Raw genomic sequence first — 19864 nt, forward strand, 5'->3', positions numbered from 1 at the left:
TAAAACTGATTGAAATAATAGTTATTATTGTAATTATAATATTGTACATATAATAAAATTATAAACATATTTAAATGTGAATAAATAAAGAAATGTAAAATAATAAAATTATATAAATATGTGGATTAGAATTTGATTGTTACTAGATTAATAAAATAAAATAAAATAATATTTGTGAGAAATTAAAATTGAAATGATAAAAATGAAATGTTGTAGAAATAATAATTGTAACTGAAAATAGTAAAATGGTAATTTTGTAAAATTATTAAAGAAAACATAATTTGTTATATAATTAACAATTGGGAAATTTTTAAGGTAAAATAACTATAATTTAATGAATAAATATTAAATCCTATAATAAAGATATATTATTAATTTCAGAAAATTGTCATAAGTTTTTTTAATAGGTTGATTAGGAAAAAATTAAAACACAAAGAATTTGAAAAAAATAGTAAGTAATTTCGAGTGTTGAGATTTGAAAACAAAATTAGTCATCATAGTATTTATAAATTTGATTAATTAGAATAATAAATTATAAATATAAAAATAAATTAAGTGTAATAATTTTTTTTATAAATTAGAGCAATTCAAATGTTATTTATGCATTTATTTAATTTTAAAATTATAAAATTGTAATTCGATATGTTATATAAGTTGTTAAATGCTAATTAATATTGAAATTACTAATAATAAAAATATATAAATATATAATTTAGAATTAGAAGTTGATTGTTAATAGATTAAGAAAATAAAATCTTATTTGTGAGAATGATAAAATGAAAATGATAAAAATGAAATGAGGTAGAAATAAGCTATTTATATTGAAAGACAGCAAATTGGTTAATTTTATAAAATTAGTAGAAAAAGGGGGAGATTATATAATTAAAAATTAATAAATTTGTAAGGGAGAATAGTACTTACAAATTGATAAAATTAAAATTAATATTATAATAAAGATATAATATATTAATTACATTATTAAGTTTATTTGAATATGTTAATTTGAAAAAAAAAAGAGAAATTAAAATAAATAGTCCGTAATTTAGAGTTCTGAATTTTGAAAACAAATTATTTCATAGTTTTATAAATTAGATTAATAAGAATAAATTATTAGTTAAATAATAAGAACATAAGTGTAACAAAGTTTACTTGTTAAATAGAGTAGTTAAAATATTACTTATTAATTTATTTGTTTATTATAATAAAGAAATTTTAATTATAATAAGCTATATAAGTTGTTAAATGTTAATTAATACATAACTTAATAATAATGAAGAAAATTTAATTATAATAAGTCATATAAGTTGTTAAATGCTAATTAATATATAAATTAATAATAATAAGATTACATAAATATATTGTTTAGAATTAGAAGTTTATTGTTATTAGATTAAAAATAATTATGATTAAAAAAATGAAATTGTTAAAAATAAATGTAATTGAATTAATAATTATTATTGAAAAATAGTAACAAATAGTAACGAATGTAATAAATATAATAAATATTTAAAAATTGTCACTCGATATGTGAGTTTGACGCTACATCTTTAATATTTTGATATTGATCAAATATTAAACATATTTTTTATTTTTTAAAAATTTTTGGACAACGATATTCTTACTCTCTAAAGACATTTAATATTATGATTCACATACTTCATAACACGAGTTGTTGCTTTTTACTCAATTACAACAAAAAAATATATAATAAATTGATATTTACTTGTTGCATAATATTTTATAGTCATTTTAACATCATCTTTAAAGTTAAAGAGTTTCCTAACATATAATGCATTTTCTTGTATTCATGATTATGACTCGTGCAACTTAGGAAAATTTATTTCTTGATCAGGGTGTTTCAAATTAATATTAGTGTAGTATAAATTTATATATACAAAAACCTGTTACAACATATGTATTAAACTTTCATGATGTAAGTTATTAAAATTTTACAAATAATTCACTATTTAAAACAATACCAATTGATTGTTGTTACACATTACTATTTCTTCTAATATTTAAAATATTGATTATTGAATTAAAATAATCCTTCAAATAAGTATCATAAGAACTGTCTAATAGAATTTGTGCTTCATATTTATAGTCATCATTTTCATTTGCAAATTCTACATTGACATGGTTTATTAATAAATTTTTTATATATATAAATATATTATCATTTAATAATATAATATATATTACATCTTCTTGTTGTATACTCTTCTTCATTGTCACTAATATTAATACGTGAGAAATTAATGCTGATTATTATGCAACAACATGAGAGTTTGACCAACCACAACATCTACATATAATTTAACAACATTTTTTATTGACATACATTTATCATGCAATTAATTTCTTTATCATCATATATATCTAAAATCGTGTGATTTTCACTCATTGCATCAACTAAATTTCGTGAAATCAATTTAGAAAAACATTAATACTAAAAAATTTCAATTTTATATGTATTTTTCTTTTCAACATCTCGAAAGTAATCTTAAGTTCTATCTTACTCATCTTTTTGTTCACTTCAAAAATTATATCTTCATTTATTTTGTATATTTTACCATTCTAATATAAAATAATCACAATTTCATTCATCCTGCATATAAAAAATTTAATTATAAAATAATTAATTATATCAACAAACACTAATAGATATTAATATTTAATAAATTAATTTAAAACACATCTATATTCACATATTAAATATTATACCTATAGTTAATAAATTTTATTCATAAAAGAAGAAATTTTATTTATTTCAACAAGTAATCACATAAAATAACAATTATTTTTACTCTAAATACATCCATTTTTTATATTTTATTTTATTTATATTATAATAATATTATAATTATAGCTAAATTTTTTCTTTGAAATATTATTAATTCATATTAGTAATGAAATTTTAATTTTAATTTCAAAATATCAAAGACAAAACTTCTAACCTGAATCCACCTTCTCTGAAGAATTTTTACTAGCTTTATAACCTTCTCCCAATCTTTTTTGGATAGTGAAAATGTTGCTAAATACACTTTATATTGGATAAAGATTATAATGCTTTAATAAAAATTATAATGCTATAATAAAAATACTGGGTAAAAAGATAATTCGTCGCATGGTGCACAAGACACAAATGTTGAATTTTCAATGACAGACACAAAATTGTTGGAAGTTCAATAACCGATACACAGGTGTCAAATTGGCAGTAGCCAACACATCAGAATCAAAATTTCTTTAGACAACTCTAATAACACGTGTCAATAGAAAGTTCTATGTTAGTCTTTTATCTGATAATACTGATATTTTTAAATTAAAAATATTGTTTCGCTATTAATAAAACTGACACTAACACAAAAAAAAGAAGTAATGGTTCAAGTGGAAAAGACACTTATGGTACGTGACTATTTTCAATTTAGGCAAAGAGTATGTTCCATAAACACTCGATTTTGATAATATGTTTCTCTATTTACCTTAATTAGGCAAAAAAAACTGCCATACAACCAAAATTTTGTCCAAGTCCATTCGTGATCTGATGAAAAACAGCCTATGCATTGACGTGGCAGCTGCTAAAAATCAATTGAAATAGATGAAAATGACAATGAATAATTCTCCAATATCTACTCTTTCTTTTCTTTCCAACGATTTTGTTTTCATGTTAAGCTTTTACTCGGCAAAAGAATGAGATCATGGATCGCTTAGGAATTCTTTGTTATCCTTCAGGGAAACGGGCTAACGAGGAAAGAAAAACGTTTAATGTATCAAATATATTTCCATCAAACGATCCATGAATGCAGAAAAATAAACTTGCTATATTTTGTCAGTTATCCATCTGTTTCTCGAAGTTTTATACTTACATATAAAATTAATGATAAGAATAAGACTAGGCCTTCAGTATTCGAAGCTTGATTCAATCACAAGTTGTTCACCAACAGCAGATTTCTAACAGGCCCTTCGGCCTAAAATTTGCAAGCTTGCCCGCAGGTCCGGTGAATTTACATTTACGCCCTTTTTACCTTTACGATTATTGAGTACGAAATGGTACTGTAAATCTGAGTTACACCGCTATTTAGCTAGTTTAGATACGCGTAACCTCTATTTAGCTTCTAGAGGACAATGGTTTTATACATGAACTGTTACTCTTAAATGAAATTAAAATACCACCAAAATTCGTAAATTTTCCAACCAACCATTCCATTTATCTGGTAAAGCAATAAACTTCGGATCCAACGATGGCATTGCTTAAGAAACAAGGAAATAAAGGATTACTACCAAACGGAAAGACATGTGGGTAGCTATTCCCATGAACCGACGGCCGGTGCCTCATCCCAAACAGCTTGCTTAGCTTGTACTACCATTCTGTTCACCAGTATTACCCTTATCAGGTTTCCCACCGCAACAGAAGAAGTGTGGAAGCCTGACACGACCACAGCTCCTGCAGGAAAAGCGAAGCTAATTACTCAAATCTGAGCGGAAAAATACATAAATTTAATATTTTAGTCTTTTGGCAACAGTATATAATAGACATATACTTAGTAAACCTACTTATTCAAGTCATGTGTAGGCAATAGACATGCATTTTGAATTTTATCAGTGCAACTGCAATTGCAAGCCTTCACAGGCAGTACATGGTGGAATACCATATAGCAGATATACAGGAAATAAAGTTCTAGTCCTCCCTCCTCCTGCCTTCTCTCTTTTCCCTCTAGTTCTGAGAAATACCAATAGCCTGTTTGTTTATCCATGTAAACGGAGGTTGCACATATATCTAGACACAAGTTGCGTTGAGAACTAAGTTTTCTCACAGCAAAACTTTTTGCAATTCCAGTTTAACTCCATTTAGAGTATTACACGAACAGGTTCTAAGTGAACTTCTTAAACATCACTTAGTCTGCTAAAAGGAGGCCTAAGAAATCATGTATCCGGCTATTCATGAGCAAGGTTAGAAGAGAAAATAACATATAATTGAACTTCTATCTCATACCCTTTTGTCATCCTAGAATAGAGCACATACTTGACAGTCATAGCTTCAGATTAAGTAGGCCTTCCGTAATTGTGATAGATAAATCATAGTATGTACAGAATTTGATAACTTCACTCATTGGTAGATTTTTAAGAATTATAATTATTGCATGCTAAGGACAATTAAGCTATCAAAATTTAAGATAACGATCCACTTCAGAAGAAAGAGACAAATAACATAACCAAAGTCAAAGAAAAAGGGAAGGCAATGACAGAAAAAAGGCATATGTTCTGAAAAACACCTAAACTGAATCAAGCATAAGCTACAGTGAATATGCTAATGAACCAAGCCTCTAATAAATGTCTTTCCTATCGTAAACATTCAAAGGCTCTATTTCTATTATAGTTAATATAAAGAAATCCCCAGATATATGCAGAACATAACAAATAACTGCAACCATTATTGGGAAACAGACTAAGGCTTACTTGCATAGAACAATCACAGGAACAGGTTTCAAAGCTTTTGGTCCATTCCTTATGCCTCTTTTATGGGGAGAAACCTACACGATAGACAAATCCATAAAAATAAAAAAAAAGGTAAAATGCAAAATTCAAACAATAAAAAAAAAAAAAAAACTCAGCAAATTACTTCACTCACACCAATGCTCTTAAAGCACCACAATACATCCCTATACTCTATTGGTTGACATTCCCAGCACTAAAATTCACCATCTCTAGAGTGTCAAGCAAGAACAGAAAATCCTAAACAACAGAGACATTAATTGAGTGACTTACCTTTCTTTTTGGAACAGCCATGAGTTCCATAGAGCCACCCAAAGAGAAACTTGAGGAATTAAACTCAGGCAAAACGAATTGCGATGACGGAACGCCGAGATCAATGCTCCCAGCTAAAGGAGGAGATTGGGGCACAGAATGAATCCACCTATTGAACCCTAAAACACTGCCCAATCTTCCTCTGTTGCCCCTCAGAATTGCGAGCCTCGCAGCCATTGCTGTGGTTAAACAACATCAAGTAGCAATTGAAGATAGAATCAAGGAGAACAAAATTTGATGGAGATTTTCAGACACACTAAATCGAACGCCAAATTTGAACAATTGAATCTCTGGCAAAAGTGATAAATGAAGTTGAGAGTTACCGAAATGAAACTGTGGAGAAATTTAGACGCTTGATGTTACTAATTGGGTAAAGCGAAGTTAAATATTGATCGAAAGAATAGAGCGAGAATCGTGAAACTGCATTAGCTTGGGGTGCTGTTCATAACTCCTGCAAGCGAAGCTTTCTGCAACGCTTCAAACCCTAACACGACAGAGAGGAAGAAGATTATAGGGTAAGTATACAAACCCCATATTCGACATTTTATTTAACAAAGGCTACCTAGTCTCTCGATTAAGAAATTTTAAGAGCTATTCATATATTTTGTATTATAACTTATATATAGTTTAAATATATTTTTATTAAAAAATATTTATTAATTTATATTTTTAAAAATCATTTTTTAACATATACAATATTGCACAAATAAGAATTTTTACATACTAAATTTTAGTAAAAAATATATTATTGAATATATTTAAATACATTATTATTAAATATTATGATTTTTAATAAAATTTTATTATATATAATTTTTATCATGTGAAATATTGTATAAATTAAAAAAATTATTTCAGAAACATCCTAAACAAATTATATTTTTCTTAAAGTTTAACAAAAAAAATATCTTATATTTTTTACATTATTCTAATTTCTCTTAACTCATAAATTTTTTTAAAAAAATATGTTTTACATAAATAATTATAAGACACAATTATTTTAAAAAATATATTATTAATTTTTTTAATTTAAAATAGTATAAATAGAATTTGTCTTAATTTTTTTATATATTGTCAAACATCTTTAATTCTAACTCTTTTATCTTTGAACTTTGTAAAAAAAAATTATAGTAATACTCACCTTTTTAAGTTATGACTTAATTTCATAAAAATTGTATTTTTATAATTTATTTCAATAAACTTATGAATATTTTATAGAATATAATTAATGATTTTCATAAAGCTATTTTAAAATTATTTTAATAATATATTTTGATTTGTTTAAATAAAATCATTATTAAATTTACAATATAAAATATTATTTTAAAAATAATTTATTAAATAAATACTTAAATAGACTATAAATCTAAATAGACTTTAAGTAAACTAACTTTTTTTAAATAAGTTAAGATACTGTTTAGTAAAATTCAAGAAAACTATATAAGTTTTATGTTTCATCTAATGATATTTATTTATAGTTTGTAATATAATAAATAGCATAAAATATGTTATCAGCGTTCTTTATCCATAAGTTAAAATAATTCTCAAAAGATTAGACATAGGACAATAATTTATTATTTTAAATAAATATATTATTTAGTCTCGTAATATACATATGAAAATTAGTTAAATCTTCTACTAAGATAACACATTTTTCTTAAATGACCAATTTTAATTTTTGTATTATTATTTATAAGTTATACGATCAAAGAGAAGATCTGGATACACGAAAATTGGTAGAAAATACTGGCTTGTTTTTTAATGCTGAATGAAATGAATTCATAGATCATTATAATTTTTATGAAAAACCCCCTATTGAATTTTTTTTATTAAGGTAAAGCACTTTTACTCAGATTTGTTTCTTAAAAAAAACATAAAATAATAATTGTTAATTAAAATATTAACAAGTAAAATTGTAATAATAATTTATATCTATACAATAAATTATAAAAGGATAATGATTCACCTGAATAAGTCTTTATTAATTTTTTTTTCAATAACTTTATCGACACATTAAATTTGATTAATTCAATTATCAGTTTATGTTGACTATAAGATTGTATTACTATAAATATTTAAAATAACATTACATCATCCAATTGTTTGATTAATACAATTTGATAATTATAAAAAGTTGTTAAACAAAATAAGGTAACAAAATCTTATTCTAAAGTAATTTAAACCTCTTTTTATTATAAAATTACTAAAACATTTAACTACTAATTTTTAGTTAATGATTATCATTTTATATTTTATTTTTTAAAGTGTATTTTGTTGGACAAGTCCTCTAAGCTCACATCATGTAACAAGCATGACATTGATATGAAAACATTAGCCCATCACTTATAATTATTCTTTATTTCAAATTAAATTTTTTTAATATAATATCTGTGTATCAAAACAGAGAACATAATATTTTCGCTTATATCAAATTTATTCTAAATAAGCCGGCACATGTGGGCCAGTGCAATTTATCGCGTTCCTTCTAAGGAAACAAATAAAACGACTTTTTCAACTTTTTTGCTTATTAAAACAACAAATTTATTAACCTTTTGTCTTTCAATTAATCTTAAGTATTTAAAAATTTCATTTTAATGAAATAAAAGAATAAAATTTATAAAAAGAAAATATTTATTGTATTTTTAATAAAAAATATTTTTTATTTTTATTTAAATTTTAAAGATCGAAGGTAATATTTTCTTTAAAAAATATCAAATAAAATTTTGAGCTTCTGTTTGTCCATAATTTCCCTGTGAGACCCTGTGGTAATGGCATGTCAAACATGTCCTTCTTGTTGACGACGGACAACATTAAATCATCTTAATTATTAAATTTGATAAAATGTCATTTTAATCTCTTTCTTATAAAAAATTATCAAAGTAATAATTAAATTTATAATTTTTTTCAAAATTTATAACAAAAATATTTTTTTAATACAAGAAGTACATACTCTATTTAGATTAAAAAAAACAATAAAACAATATATTTTTTCTCAATTAATTTAAAAACAAGAAATAAATAACAATATTTATATTAATAATAAAAACTAATCAAAAATTAAATTTTAATATGATAATAAAATATGATTTATTTTTATATATATATACATAATTTTTTATTTTTATATGATATTTAAAAAAATATATGTCAAAATGAGACTTTTGAAAAATTACAAAAATATGAAAACTCAAAAATATACAAACACAGATATTTAAAAAGTGAAACAATTAAAAATTATAAAGTATAAAAATGATGATATTTTAAAATAATATTAATCGTTAACTTTTATTGTGAGTAATCAAACTTAAAACGTGTATGTAGAATTCAAATTTACATTTTTACTCTCCTGTAAAAGAAACAGTTAAGTTTGGCAGAAGATCCAGAAGAAAAGCCTCCCTTTAAATAAGTCAATAATGAGTATTGCTAAAATAGGCCCTTGGTTTAATTTGCGTAGGTGTGACTCCCAACCCACTAAATTAAAGTTAAAACCATGTTTTAACAGTAATCATGCAATCTTCGTAAATGACATGCATGCACGTGAGATTCGATATTATTCCTTTTCATGTTATGTATAAAATAATTATTAAATTTATATTGAGATAAAAAAATTATTATATATCAATATATAAGCGAGAAACATAAATTTTATTGCAAATAAAAATATTAAATAATTAATACATGTAAAGACATGTCTTTATTTTTTACATTTAAACTAAAAGATATTGATTTTTTTTAATTGAGTAATATTATACATGATAATGGGGAGGATTAATATTCTAACATCTTCGGAATTCATATGCACCTGTGCGGTAGTTATATGCCACGTGCTCAACTATTATGTCACATTAATATTTTTTTATCTATAGTTGGATGAAATATTAACCGAAGCATCTTGTTTTATTGCAGAAAAGTTATTTCAAACAAATTCAATGTTACTTGAGGTTCTTCATGAATGATTTCAAAATATTATCACGACATAGCTTATTAACTTTTATGTATTTAAGAAAATTAAGAGCGTATTTAGACCTGGACCAACACTATAATTTATTTATTTATTTTATAAAATTAATTATTAAACTTACAGAAACAAACCAAAATTTTTATTATAATAATATTTATGACAACAAATATTTAAAATTTTGAAATATGAAAAAAATATAAGTCTTTTTCATATAACTTCAAATCAACTATTTTATTTAAATATTTTCTAGGTCTCTCAAGTAACAGGATTTTCAGATATATGAGTTAACGATTGAGCAATAAAGCATATTATTTTTAACTAATTTTTTTTTATGAACATATGTTAATAAAATAATATTTTAAAATAGATATGCCAGCTGTATTGAATTATAATTGTTTCACTTTAAAAATGATGAAAATATATTTGATGAAAATAAAATGCGTGGAAATTTCAACTTCGTCTACTCAAGCGTGTTTCATGTGACCACTCATTTCAAAACTAAAAACTAGTTTGAAAGTAAACTTTTTTGTAACTTAGCAACCGTTTCATTGTCCCGATATCAAATGATATCTTTACATAGCATTAATAAATTCTGTGTAATATATAAATATTATTAAATTAAAATGGTTTTTATAAAATAGGTTTAAAACAAATTGTAGAACTCGTTTTAAATTTAATAAAATTTATAAAGTTTTTAAAAAACTAGTATTATAATTAGTAATGATAAATATTCTATCATATTAAAAAAAGTAAATAATAAGATGAATTTTTAAATATTTAAATAAAAAATAATAAAATAAAATAAATATTAATTTAAAATATAAATTTGTAATACAAAAATTTAGAATGATGAAAAAACTAACCCCTAAAAATAAACTTATTTGAGAAAACTCTTAAAAATATTATCATTAATAATTAGTATTTACAAATTATACATAATGTTTTATAATAAGGTAAAAGATCAATATTGTATTTCGTGTGAAATAAATGTTTAAACGTGTGTTACATTTAATTCCTTTAAAATAAGAGTGTATATTTTTAAAGATATAATATATTTTCAATTTTTAATTTTGTGGGCGTGTGACAATAAAGATATTAGAATATGCTGTTAAATTTTACGTAGAAAATTATATTAATAACAAGTTTAAACTGTTATATTTTTGGGCAAATTATGCTTTATGATTTGGAAATTATTAGCATGAGGTGAAAAACTCATTACAATACATAAGATAATAAAAATTTGAACACACACGTACGAATTTGATATATTTAACGGTTGAATAATTTTTATCTTAAGAAAGTAAGGAGTGTGTATGACATATAGTAAAGATTGCTAATCAGTTGTCCAGAACGATTAATTAAGAAATTAAAATTTTATAGTATATTAAAATTAATTATAAGAACATATTAATATATATTTTAAATTCTTTATACAGTATCCTTAGGAACCTTTTAATTTCACACATATATATAGAAACCCCGTAGCGTCTGTTCTTGTTCCAGCTTTAATGGTCTGTGAGACTACGCTGAGTGTGTACGCCTACGGTTCCCAGTAACCGCATGTAAATCTTCAATATTTGCATGCTTCACCAACTCCCCACAAACAATACCCATAGCCTAAATAATATGATTTTCTCAAAATGCAAATGCAAATGCAAATGGAATTGGAATTGGAATTCTCGTCATAAAGGAACCAACTTTCTGAGTTTTTTCAACCACTGAGCCAGACCCAAATGCTCAAAAACTAGTAATCTCTCATGGGTTGCGTTTTTCATTCCCTTTTGAATCAATATCTGAAATGGGTTTTATGACTCTTGGACTGCTCTGATTGCTGCGCGTGAGTTTCCATTTTTTTCTTCTTCTTCATTTTGTTATTATTGTTCTTCTTTCACTTCTTTGTTGGTTTCTTGGTGTGTGAAAGAGTTGAGATGAGAAAAGAGATGATTGGAAAAGTGAAGGATGATGGGGAGCTTGAGGAGCTTGAGATGTTGCTAAATGAGATCCCTCAGGCAACGTCACACAATCTTTGCTATAGGAATTCACATGTTCATGGTGGTGATGATGATCATGGTCCTTTTGTGACTCAGGCAATCCATGGAATGTGTGGTATGTATGATGATGACCCATTAACTCAGATTCAGTATCCATGTGCCTCATCTCCTGGTAGTGGCTTTTTTCTGCAATCTGATGGCTCTTCCTCAAGCTTGTTCTCTGCTGGGCATGCTGTGTCTGACACTGGATCACCAACCCCTCCTCCATTAGAGGATCTTAAATCCACCATGCCTTCTGGAAGTTCTTGTCACCCAAACCGTTTCTGGTTGGATTCCATGACACCTGATTCAACTGTTATCAAGAATGCCAATGAAAGCTTTGTTGATGAACTGGGCCTCTGTGCCAATTTGAGTCAAATGTACATCAGCAATCCACAAGACAACCCTTATAATTTCAAAGATGCTCCAATGGGCATGAATAGGCTTCCTTTTCGGGATTGTTCCTTGAGTGGAAATGGTCCAATCACCGTCCACAAACATGGGGATCATTGCAATTTTGAGAGGTGCTTTTTAGACCGTGTTGGGATTCAATCCCCTCTACCTTGGAGCCATGTAAATCATGATGCTGAAATGAATTCAGCATTGTCTGGATTAACCCATGACTATAGAATGTCTAATTTATTTGGATCGAGGCAGTGTGGTAGAAGGTCTGAGACAATACTTTCTCAACTCGATGATTTTAGTGGTTTAATGGATTCTGATTGGCACAGAAGGCAGCAGATAAATAACTACTATTATAGAGGAAGTCAGCCACCAGAGCCTACTGCTTCTTTGAGCAGAAATCCAATGGTTGATGCTTTACTTTATGCGCCAAAAAATGGAATGAATTTAAATGAAGAAACAGGCATATCAAGATTGCCTAGCTCTTCCCGTTGTACTAATTTAAGGCCTTATTTGGGTGTTCAAAATTTACAGCAATATAGCCATTCTCTGTCTAACAATGCAAGGGTTGTGCCAATTTCAAATGCTAGAATCCCACAAGGAAATATAGATGCTATTGCAAGTGAAGGGAGCTTCATCATACAAGGTGAAGGTGTAAATTATGTTGCTACCAGAGGTTCGGGCCGTTCTATGTATCAGAGTAAGGTTGCAGTGCAAGAGATAGGCTTTGCTAAGCATGCAAAGAGATCAGAGGTAGACACATCCTACCAGGTTGGAGGAACTTATGAAAGTCCTAGGAGTGCCAGGATAGGTTGCTCCTTTCCTTTGCTATCCAAGTACAATTCCCTAGCTGAAGCTCAAGGATATATTTATTTAATGGCCAAAGATCAACATGGCTGTAGGTTCTTGCAAAGAATGTTTGATGAGGGTACACCAGAAGATGTTCAAGTGATATTTAACGAGATCATTGATCATGTAGTGGAACTTATGATGAATCCTTTTGGAAATTACCTTATGCAGAAGCTATTGAATGTATGCAATGAAGAGCAGAGGATGCAAATCTTACTAATAATTACTGAAGAACCAGGGCAGCTTGTCAGAATTTCTTTAAACACTCATGGGTAACAGCACAACTTTTGCAACTACTGCAATATTGTATTGTTGTCTTATCTCAAATTTGACATTACTGCTTTACTTTTTTTCTCTTATCAGCACTCGTGTGGTACAGAAGCTAATTGAGACCCTCAAAACTAGGCAGCAAATTTCATTAGCTGTATCAGCTCTTGAACCAGGATTCTTGGCTCTTATCAAAGATCTAAATGGAAACCATGTGGTTCAGCGATGTTTGTTATGCTTAAGCAATGAAGATAACAAGGCAAGGCTCCTTTCTTTCTCAAAGTAAATGTTATAGATTAAATAGAAAATTGTATCCTACTTTCACTTGTTTCTGCTTTATAAAACTATTTAATTAATGATAGCTGATCATCTCATGTGCAATAGCACTTCATTGTTTTCTTATACATTCATTCCATTCTGAAAGTTTGTCACTCTTTTTCCTTCACATGCAACACTTCAATTTGACGTTCTAACTTCTAACCACTGAAATTTCAAATTTATTGCACCTCCGTAGTTAAGTTTCATTTGTTCATTATTATTAAGACAAATATGTATACTCGCTCTTCCTACCTTTTAGCCGTGCTCCTGCCCTTAGAGTAAGAACATTATTTATTGACAGTAGTGCCAACCTGCCAGGTGCACCAAATCAGATGTGATGATGCCTATGGATTTGGAATGGTTTATTTCTACTCATTTAGTCCCTCTCATTCCTTTGTGCACAGAAATGACTGACAATCTAATGTCATACAGTGCATTTCATATCACCATGCAAATTGGCTGGCATTTTTGCTGCGATAATAATCATGGTGCTTTAACAAGGATGTATAAAGTTTTAATGTCATTCTGTGAAAGACAGGCTTCAACATCTATGATGTGGTCCTTGCCTTCATAAATTGAAGATGCTAATACTTGCAATTTCTAAGCTGCCAAAGTTTGATTTTATTTTTGTTCGGGGGTTAAATTTGTTAAATGTTCATCAGTTTTTTTTTTTAATTTCCTAGACTAATAATGTACCAAGTTTTTGTACATGTTATGTTTTGCATTAAGATTACCATTTTGATCTGGATAAAACATTTGACTTTATAAATGATGTATTAATGGCCACATTATACACAGATCCCAATATTACTGCACAATGTAAATGTGACCCTAAACATGCATCCCTATTGTATGTTTAAAATTCCTAAATGAACTTATGGTTGAAGCATATGACAATTTTTTCCCTGTCTTTTATTTCAATTGCTTAGTGCTAGTTGGTTTATACAGGTCAATTTATGGTAAATTTATTTTTTGAGCTTGGCTTGACTCATGATTGGAGTGTGATGAACTATTGAACTGTAGAAAAAACCAGAAAGCTTTGATATCTTCTTGCAGAAAAGTTACATTTTCCCTGTTATTTGCATTGACCAGTTTATATTTGTTGCTGCTGCAAAGTATTGCGTTGACATTGCAATTCACCAACATGGATGCTGTGTTCTGCAAAGATGTATTGGCCATTCAAGTGGGGAGCATAGAGAAAAACTGATTGCAGAAATATCTGCCAATGCACTTCTGCTAGCTCAAGATCAATATGGGTAACTACTGAAAAAGTATAACTTAGTTGAGAATGCACAGAAGTTCTTTCACAGATGTATATATTTTTTGTAAAAATATCTACTTTTCTGTCTATAAACATGTACTTTCTGTTTTATTCTAGAAGCTATGATCTTAACTATAGTGAAATGTCTTTGATAATTTGTATAAAATATTTTAACCCTGGAGACCAAGTCTCGTGAGAACTGAAAGGTCTTGCATGACACCTGCCCTAGCTTGGTGCAATTATGGAAGAGTGAAAAGTAAAACTAGGAAACAAAATTGTTAAGAATTACCATATTTAAAATTCATTATTATTATTATTATTCTTTTGATAAATTCGAACTGAAATTAATATGTTATTATCAACCGTTTTAATGCATCTATATATTGACACTACAAACAAGTGTGAGCCTTTAACTCTATTGATTCTAAAGTCTGAGTACATTTCTTTCTCTATACCTTTTTGCTTTTGTCTCTACATGTGATTCACATTTAACACATCTGATAAATTTTAACGATACACTAAATATTCATTAACCTTTTCTTGTCATATCTGAAATTATATGTACTTGGAACTGTGATATAAATGATGCCTCCACCTCCTTCATTTTTTCCCCTTTCTATTGCTGCAGGAATTATGTTGTTCAATTTATCTTGGACTTGAGGATTCCATCTGCCACCACAAGTATAAGTTTGCAATTTGAAGGTAACTACGTGCACTTGTCAAGACAGAAGTTTGGTAGTCATGTGGTTGAAAAATGTCTTTCCGTTTTCAACGAAGAGAATCGATCCAGAGTCATTCATGAACTGCTTTCCGCAGCTCATTTTGAACACTTGATTCAAGATCCACATGCAAACTATGTTGTTCAATCAGCTCTTCGGCATTCTGAGGTTTGTGATTATTTAATTTTCCTTTTCACTTTTGACTAACCTGTGATAACTTGATCAGTTTAAAATCTTTCAATGTTCTCATGCTATTTTCTCAGCTTAGAAATGCTGGTAGTATATTATTATTCTTATACTGCAACTCACTGACTTATATATACTCATAGTTTGAGGTTCATTAATATAAATTTTGATCCTGACTTGCTTGAGATTTTTGTTACTTTATCACTTCCTGAACCTTTTTCTTTTGAACTAGGGCCGTGTGCATAATTTACTAGTTGAAGCAATTGAGTCCCACAAAGTCATTTCTCGAAACAGCCCATATTCTAAGAAGATTTTCTCACAAAAGCTTTTGAAGAAATGATGTATATTCCCTCATGTGCTAGAACTGTTCTTTTTATATGTCAAAAAATGTTCATTGAGGTATGCCACAATACTTATATGTTTCTCATGTTTATTTAACGGTGAGTTGGAAGGCTGATAACAATACAAAAGCGTTTAGAAGTGCTTTTCTGCTCAGCTAATTTTGGAAAAGAGGAAGGAAAGTAAAATGAAAGAAAGCACAAATTTTACTCTCTTTTTAGATATTTGAATGTGTACTATTTCTTGTATCTCAACTTATTGGATTATCATCCTGTTAATTATGCTATTCTCACGTAGTGAGAATGTACAGTGTACAGAACTTTTAGAATTTTTGTTATTATTGTATAATACTACGACAAAACTTTCTGATTAACCGTTATCTTAGACGCATCGATCAATTGTAAACGAATCCTACTAGTTCTTTCATTCTATTATAGTTTCTCATTTTCTTCATAATTTTAAAACTTCATTGTCTTCTACAGAATGGATGCCTGTAAAAGGACAACAGTTAATTATAAAATTAGTGGTCAAAATTGTCATATGTTTTTATGAAGTTATTAATTTTCACAATCATTTATTTTAAAGTATATTAAAATTAGTGGAGTAGTAGTCCTACCATATTATTTCATAATAGTTGCTACCTCCATTACAATTAAGCTCCACCACTGCATTAGACCCCAATGGTTGAAAAACACAGGAATTTGGTTCCTTTATGATGGAAATTTCAATTGCATCTGCAGTTTAGAAGATCATATTATTTGGGTACGATTATTGATTATGGAGGGTTGGTGAAGCATGCAACTATTGAAGATTTACGTTGGTTATTACAATTATTATCATTATTATTTTTTAACACATGCGGTTAATGGAAGCCATAGATGTACACCAAAAGAAAATTAAGGCTCAGACTCAGGTACTTTCAATCCCACATACACATAAAAATAAAATAAAACCGATTTCGAACAATAAAAAACTCTGAAAAAAAGGAAGTGTTTATTACATATTCATGAATACTTAGATGCATGATAAAAAAATACAACAGCATAAAAAATATAAAGTATTTAACTATTTATTATAATAAAAAAGTTCAATATCTACTTTTTATGTGATTTAAAGTCGGTCTAATTATTTTAGTCCTTATATTTAACAAAATTTTAATTTTAGTTCTCAATTGGAAAAAAAAAAAGCACTTTTATCCCTCTCTTGGATATAATACAGTAAAAAGTCATTAGAGACCAGAGATACTAACTTTTTTTTAAAAAAACTAAAGATTAAAATTAAAAAATTATAAACTAAGATAAAAATATCATAAAAATATAAGAATAAAAAACATTTTAAACCTTAAAAATGTTTAATATAATGTATTTATTATTTTTACACCGTGGACACAATAGAAATTTTAAACTAAGAGTTATGTACTATTTTTAAAAATAAAATAAAATTGAGAAGTTATGATAATATTGCATTTTAAAAATTTATCAAATTATAGAATATCTATTGGAAAAAAAAAATTTATCTTCCCTTACCTTCCCCTTTAAAAATCCAATTTCCACCAAACAAACTCTAAAATAATAGACGCACTAAAATATCAGTATGCGTGTGTACTATAGAGTCCTCATTTTTTAAAATGAAAACATATTTTTGTCATTATTGTGTTTTTGACAGATGGTTTCATTATTTTTAAGGTTTATTTTTAAATTTTTTAAAAATTACCATTAAATTTTTTTATTTTACTTTAATTTTCCTTATTGTCTCAAAATTTAGTTATTTTTACTTTCAAATTAATTCCTTTCAATATTCTTAAAATTTATTTCTTATTCTAAAATTGAACTATTTTTAATTTTATTCACTTGAATTAAATACATTTTTATATCATATAATTCTTAATTTTTCCTTTAAATACATTTCTTTTAATTTATACTATAAAATTTTACCTAATTCAAATATATTTATGCAATATAACATATACTCATACTTACATCCAACCCTTATTTTTATTTGTGCACTTTTGGAGGAAATTTATTTATTTAGAAGTTTAAGACAATATTAATTTTATTATAATTTTTAATTATAACCTTCTCTCTGTACAACTCTTAAATGTTTTACATATTTATTATAAAGGAGAGAGCTAGTCGTTAAAGTTATATTAAAAATTCAAAATATTTAATATAAGTAAATATGTTATTTAGATTTATTAATTTGTGTGATATCTCACTAAACGAATCAGAGATAATACTTGTTCAGATCTTTTATAAAAAAATATTTATTAGTATTTTTTTTCTAATTATAAGAAAAAATTAACTTTAAATGTATTAGTTGCTAAATTTTTTTCATATCCTTATTTATTTTGAGATATATGTTAACTAGACATACACCCATTATCAATATAAATAAATAATTTAATTTATTTAATATATATAAATCATTAATTTAATCATTTAATATTATAAATATTTTTTAAATACAGTATAAATTTATGACATAATTATTTTTTAATAATTTTAATGAATCTCAGTAAATTATTTTTTATAAAAATAATTGAATAAAGCATTAGTTTTTATATATATATATATATAATTAAATAATTTTATTATTCATTGCTCTAAAATTTATTAGTTAAAAAATTATTATTTAAAATTAAAAATAAGGATGTAATTAGAATATTAAATATTACATTTTTTTTAATATATTTTTTCACTTTTATGTCTTGTCCTTACCATTTTCCTTAGGACAGTGATTAATAAAACACCATAGATAAAATAATGAAATTCAAATGTATGGAAGTTTCTTTTTTTCTTTTTTGGTCAAATGTATGGAAGTTTCTGAACCTACCTAATTAGCTTGCTTCATTTTTTTTTTTTTAAACTTATTATTGGCATGAAAATATGCTTCCTCTATGAGCTGATAGGTTACCTTGGTGGTGATAGATTTTAATCAAGGTTAGGATACATGGCAACATCATAACAGCTTGAACAAAAGTGATTGCACTATCAAATAAAAGAAACAGTGAATGTGTAGCAACTGATAATACCCCATTAATAACAAGGTTTTGAAACATCACCATAAAGAAGGTCCATGCCAGCAACGATAAGTAATTTGCAGTTCTTATGGTAAAGGAGGCAGTAGTAGAAAAGAAAAGACCGCTCCTATACAGCTACTTCCATTGAAACGCATCTCACAGAACCTATAAAGGCTAGAAGCATCAAATTGCAGTCTCCAGAGGTGTCACCTTTTATGTGTCACTGTGCATATGAACACTGTTTCTTTTCTGAAAAATAGTTGGTAAGAGTGTCTAGAGTGAGAGACGAATAGAAATACAGAAGTTACAGATATAGATAGTAGGATCCACTATGTGATATAATGAAAAGAAAGAAAGAAAGAAAAAATACCATGAAATTTAAATATATCACAAAATTTTGATATAAAATCACAGGTATTGCTATTTTTTAAATTTAAATTTTATTTGGATAATGTGTATCAATTTTTAATGTGTTTATTATTAGTATTGATATTTATTATGCAAATTATTAACATATAATTTTAATTAAAGTACATAGCCAGCTATATTTTTCCAACTAAATTTTGTCTTTAAATATTTTGGTGCAAGAAAATTTTTTTATTATCTTTTCTTAAAACCTTTAAAATAAAGAAGAAAATTACACTTATTTAACATTGTCCTTTTTCTGATTACATAAATTCCTAATATTTATTTTTATAGTTTTTATAT

General features: G+C 26.6%; 2 protein-coding genes across 2 annotated transcripts; one reads left to right on the forward strand and one right to left on the reverse strand.

Moving 5' to 3' along the window:
* Window positions 1-3747: 3747 nt before the first annotated feature.
* On the reverse strand, window positions 3748-6396 carry LOC113858867. Its single transcript, XM_027491652.1, has 4 exons — window positions 6129-6396; window positions 5767-5984; window positions 5458-5531; window positions 3748-4444 (listed from the first exon to the last, which is right to left on the reverse strand). The coding sequence occupies exons 2-4, from the start codon at window positions 5980-5982 to the stop codon at window positions 4351-4353; spliced, it is 384 nt and encodes a 127-aa protein (XP_027347453.1). The 5' UTR covers window positions 5983-5984; window positions 6129-6396; the 3' UTR covers window positions 3748-4350.
* A 5298-nt stretch (window positions 6397-11694) lies between these two features.
* LOC113859020 (pumilio homolog 1-like) lies at window positions 11695-16198 on the forward strand. Its single transcript, XM_027491836.1, has 5 exons — window positions 11695-13319; window positions 13411-13573; window positions 14725-14888; window positions 15522-15780; window positions 16031-16198. The coding sequence occupies exons 1-5, from the start codon at window positions 11695-11697 to the stop codon at window positions 16136-16138; spliced, it is 2319 nt and encodes a 772-aa protein (XP_027347637.1). The 3' UTR covers window positions 16139-16198.
* The last annotated feature ends 3666 nt before the right edge of the window (window positions 16199-19864 follow it).

The sequence above is a fragment of the Abrus precatorius genome, unplaced genomic scaffold, assembly GCF_003935025.1.
Source record: "Abrus precatorius isolate BTA unplaced genomic scaffold, Abrus_2018 Scaffold2, whole genome shotgun sequence".
Classification (NCBI taxonomy): domain Eukaryota; kingdom Viridiplantae; phylum Streptophyta; class Magnoliopsida; order Fabales; family Fabaceae; genus Abrus; species Abrus precatorius.